Source organism: Entamoeba histolytica, genomic scaffold (assembly GCF_000208925.1).
Source record: "Entamoeba histolytica HM-1:IMSS scf_1104750516641 genomic scaffold, whole genome shotgun sequence".
NCBI classification, from domain to species: Eukaryota; Evosea; order Mastigamoebida; family Endamoebidae; genus Entamoeba; species Entamoeba histolytica.
Genome location: NW_001915164.1, coordinates 1609 through 6901, shown reverse-complemented (window position 1 = coordinate 6901; position 5293 = coordinate 1609). Strand labels below are relative to the sequence as shown.

At 27.2% G+C, this 5293-nt stretch overlaps 2 protein-coding genes across 2 annotated transcripts, besides 1 other annotated feature; one reads left to right on the top strand and one right to left on the bottom strand.

Moving 5' to 3' along the window:
• Positions 1–186: part of a repeat region that runs on past the window's edge.
• Positions 187–548: 362 nt separating this feature from the next.
• On the top strand, positions 549–3716 carry EHI_024120 (phospholipid-transporting P-type ATPase, putative; the record flags this gene model as incomplete). Its single annotated transcript, XM_643727.1, has 1 exon — positions 549–3716. The coding sequence occupies one exon, from the start codon at positions 549–551 to the stop codon at positions 3714–3716; it is 3168 nt and encodes a 1055-aa protein (XP_648819.1).
• Positions 3717–4870: 1154 nt separating this feature from the next.
• EHI_024110 (disulfide oxidoreductase, putative) lies at positions 4871–5239 on the bottom strand (the record flags this gene model as incomplete). Its single annotated transcript, XM_001914119.1, has 1 exon — positions 4871–5239. The coding sequence occupies one exon, from the start codon at positions 5237–5239 to the stop codon at positions 4871–4873; it is 369 nt and encodes a 122-aa protein (XP_001914154.1).
• Positions 5240–5293: the final 54 nt, after the last annotated feature.

Here is a 5293-nt window from a genome sequence, read left to right as displayed (position 1 = left end):
AATTGACCTCATTAAAGAAGTTAAAAACTATGTAATACAAAACATGATTAATGTCATGGAATACTGCTTCTATCACAACCAAACATACTCTGTAGAGCTGCTAGAAGATGAGTCATGGATGGGGTTATTCCCATCCAATGAAGGAACAACAGAAGTTAGTTCTATTAATACTTAATTAATTCCTTTATTTTTATTTCTCTCATCCTTTTTCTGTTATTTTTTTTATTTTTATGGAATTTTTTTTTATCTTTATGGTTATTATATTTTTTATTTATTTTAAACCATTTATTCGTATTATTTCTTTTCTTTACATATTTATATAGCTAATTTCTATATTCAATTTTCTGAATCTAGTTGTTGAAAAATAATTTCTTTGATTCATTCATAACGGTTTATATTTTTAAATAATAAAATCCATAAAAATTGTTGTGTATTTTGTGTCAAAAAAAGAATTTAATAAAAAAATAAAAAAGGAAAAACCCTTTTTGTTAAAGAAACGAAAAAAAAACACGACTACTTTGCATCTCATAATTGATTAATCAAAACTAATGGGATGTTATATTAGTCATAAACCGAAAGAGACATATCCTGTTATTGAAGTTTTTAATCATTCTGTTAATTCTCATAAAGCATTCTGTAAGAATAATGTTCACACAACAAAATATACTTTTTATTCATTTCCATTTAAATTTATGTTAGAACAGTTGATGAGGTTTTCAAATATATTCTTTATTGTTAATACAATACTGACTTGTATTCCACAAGTATCTGCAGTTACTCCTATTACTTATTCAGTTCCTTTAGCTATCATAATGTTTTCAGCGATGTTTAGAGAATTACGTGAAGATATTAGAAGATATATTGATGACATTAAAGCAGACTTAGTTAAATATACATTAGTTAATAGAGAAATACAAAAAGAAGTTAAATCAAGTCAATTACTTCCTGGGGATTGTATTTTATTAAAACAAGGTCAACGATGTCCAGCCGATCTTATTCCTTTACACACTGATTCACTTGATCCAATTCTTATTCAAACAGCTGAGATTGATGGTGAAGTAACACCAAAAGAAGTTTTTGTTCCAAGAAGATTACTTCAAATATCACAAGAACATCTTTTTGAGTCATCAGTGACTATTACCTGTGATGCACCAAATCCACGGTTTGATAGTTTTAGGGCTGTTGTTAAAGTAAATGAAGATAAAATTGGATGTGATGCTTCTGCATTAATGTTTCAAGGATCAGTTTTACGTTCAAATGATTTATTATGTTCTGTTGTTTATACTGGAGACTTTACAAAATTAGCATTAAATAGAGAAAAAAGAAGAATGAGATTATCTGGGACTGATAAACAAATGAATTCATTTGTTGCTGTTGTTTTCTTAGTTGTTCTTGGAATATCTGTGTTTTGTAGTGTTATGGCAACAATTATGTTTTATACCCATCAAGACCATTGGTATTTAGATTTACCAGAACGTTCAACTCATTTAAGTGTTAAAGAATTTTTCAGTTATTTCACATTGTCTTCATATCTTATTCCTATTGCATGTGCAGTATGTTTAGAGATTGCAAAAACACTTCAATCATTATTTATGAAATGGGATAGTGAATTTAAATATCAAACAAATGAAGGAGAAAAAGGAATTGTTGTTAGGTGTACAGCAATGAATGATGAATTAGGATTTATTGAATATATTTTAACTGACAAAACTGGAACATTAACAGAAAATGAAATGAATTTTGTAGAATGTATTATAGATGGACAAACATTTAAAGAAAACCAACTTGGTGTTGCTTGTGGATTAATTGATAATGGAATTGGAACTCCTAAGAATGAACAAATAGATAGTAATAAAATTCTTGACTTTATTTATTGTATGGCGTTGTGCCATAATGCTACTGTTGTCAATGAAAAATATAAATCTCCATCTCCCGATGAAGAGGCTTTATTACGTGCTGCAGAAATAAATGGAGTAAAATTTACTCAAAGACTTCAATCATCATTAAAAATTAAACACCCAAATGAAGAAGTCGTAAATATTTTAGCTGTATTTCCTTTTAGTTCAGAAAGGGCTCGTTCAAGTGTATTAGTTAAAATTGGAGAAAGAATTGTTTTATTTACAAAAGGGGCAGATCATGTAATTAATGGATTATGTGCTTCAGGTGAATTTTGTGATGTTAAGCCATTAGCTGAACAAGGTCTAAGAACATTAGTATTATGTAAAAGAGAAATTACTAAAGAATTTTATGAAGTATGGAATAAAACTTGGGAAGAAGCACAAGGTAAATTAGAAGGAAGAGAGGATGCAATTAAAAAAGCTATTTCAATAATGGAGAAAGACCTTAATGTTTTAGGATGTTCAGGTGTTCAAGATGAACTTCAAGAAGGTGTTCCTGAAACACTCCAAATGCTAAATGAAGCAGGAATTAAAATATGGGTTATTACAGGAGATAAAGAGGAAACTGGAATTGCTGTTGGTAGAGCATGTGGATTACTCAATGGATGTGAATTAATTTATGTTAATGGTAAAGATAAAGAAGAATGTAATAAAATGCTTGAAGAAGCTCAAACAAAATTAAGTAATGAAAAAAATAATAAGCATGCATTAATTATCACTGCTCATTCTATTGATATATGCGTTGAAGAATGTAAAAAAATATTTAAAGAAGTTGCTATGAATATAGAGGTTGTAATGTGTTGTAGGTCAATGCCATTACAAAAAGCTAAAATTGCAAGACATGTTCGACAAATAACCAAAAAGAAATGTTTAGCTGTAGGTGATGGAGCAAATGATATTCCTATGATTAATGCAGCTAGTGTTGGAGTTGGAATATATGGAAAAGAAGGAAGTCAAGCAGCACGTTCTGCTGATTATTCAATTTATAGATTTAAACATTTAGGAAAATTAATTCTTTATCATGGAAGAATGTCATTATATAGAAATACATCATTAATCAAATTAATCTTTTTCAAAAATGCTGCTTTCTTCTTACATCTTTTATGGTTTGCATGTATTTGTATGTTTACATCACAGAGATTATATGATGATTATATGATGGCATTGTATAATTTCATATTTACTTCAATTCCTCCTGTATTTATTTCTTTCTTTGATTCTGATTTATCGTGGAAAGAAATTAAAGAACATCCACAAGTGAATAGAGAATTAATTAGAACTAAAAGAGGTAATTTATTATCTTATATTGGATGGTTTATATATGGAACATACCAATCAATGATTTATTTCTATTTAATGATTATATTTACTTCTAACGATGTTATGACATTGAATGGAAAAACTTCAGGAATGGTTGGAGCAAGTGCTATTGTAACAACTTATACTACATTAGGTGTTGTTGCTACATTTGCTACTACTGTTAAAAGGTGGAATGGATTAATCATTTTTGGATTTTTTGTTTCAGTGGGATCTTTCTTCTTCACTTATTTCTTCTTGGCTTCATTCAGTGGGGCAACCAGAGAAAATATGAGTTATTTTTCATTATGGAGGGCATTACAAATGCCATACTTCTACTTATCTAGCTTATTGGCTATTATTCTCGCTATCACTCCAAATATTCTTAAGTCTTTCTTAGGCAGGTATGTTAATCCTCAAAACTATGAACTTATTCAAGTCTTTTCTAAAACAAAAGATGATAAGCTTAAGAAAGAAACAAAAGAACAAGGAAGTGGATATACTATGTTTCATGATAAATAAATTCTAATCTTCACAATATTTTTGTTATTTTTTATTTCTTTTAATTAATCTGTATAAAATTAAAATTATACCTTTGAAAAAATTCTTCCATTTGACTAAATAATAAAGATCTAATCATTCATAATATTAAACCATTTCCTATTATAAAATCTACTATGTAACTGTTCAAAATAACATATAAGTAGAATAAATAATAAAAATAGTGTTTTACTATAAAAATAAAATAAATTCTATTTATATTCAACTTTGATTATTTTTTTTATTTCGTTAATTATAATTTAAATAATACACATAAGTTAATCTTATTCATTTAAACAGTTATTTCCTTTATTATTATAATGATTAATATATTTGTTAATCAAAATATATTGATTTAGAGCTAATTAAGTACATAATAAAAGTTTATTAGTGTATTTAAAACATTATTAATTAATATTCAATAAACCCAGAAGAAATAACTTTTATAATTATAACATAAGTGTATTACTCCATAATAATCAATACCTTTCAAAAATAAAAAAGTAATATTAAATAACTTAATTACTAATTTAGAATTTATTTAACCCCTCTTATAACATATGTTATTATAACTATCTACTCTCTTTAAATTTTTATATTATAATATCTTTAAAATAACCACATGAAACAGTATATATCTTTATAATTAAAAATTATTTATTTCAATATCAAGATATTGTATTTTAAAGGAGTTAGAACCTTTCAAAGTATATATTTATATAATATTTTTATAATCTAAGACTTAAAAAAAGACAAGAATAAAAATAAAAATAAAACACAAAAAAAGAAAAAAGAAAAAAGAAAAAATTCCTCACCAAATAGAAAAGAAGAAAACAATCTTTAAAATCTCATTACTGAATCAATTTCATGTCAGGAGCCCAAGCTCATTTAAATGCCCAAAATAAAAAATTCGTGTCAGGAGTTAAACCAGCTAAGAAAGAAGAAAAAGCAGCAGTTGGACCAGTAGTTTTAGCTATATTCTTATTTGTTGTTGTAGGTTCAGCTGTCATTTCACTCTTCAGAGTGATGTAAAACATACCAACATTCATTTAACGTAATTGATTCATTAACTATTACTTATTTATTTGGTTAATGAAACAATAATTTCAACGAAAACTGTTAAAAAAGAAACTGAATTAATGAGTTTGAAGCCATTTTTCACAGCTTAAGGCTGCCATACAACCACTTCCTGCAGCTACAATAGCTTGTCTATATACTCTATCACATACATCCCCACATGCAAATACACCATCAACACTAGTTTTTGGTCCTTCTGTAAGAATATATCCATCATCAGCAGTTTTAACTTGTCCACCTAAGAATTTACTATTTGGACTATGTCCAATAGCATAAAACAATCCAGCTACTGGAACAACTTTGTATTCTCCTGAAACTAGATTATGAATTTTTGCCCCATTTAATAAATCACCATCTCCTTCTAATTCTACTAATTCAGAATTCCATATTACTTCAATCTTTGGATGATTTAATACTCGTTCTTGCATAGTTTTACTTGCCCTAAAAGCATCTCTTCGATGAAGAATAATAACTTTACTTCC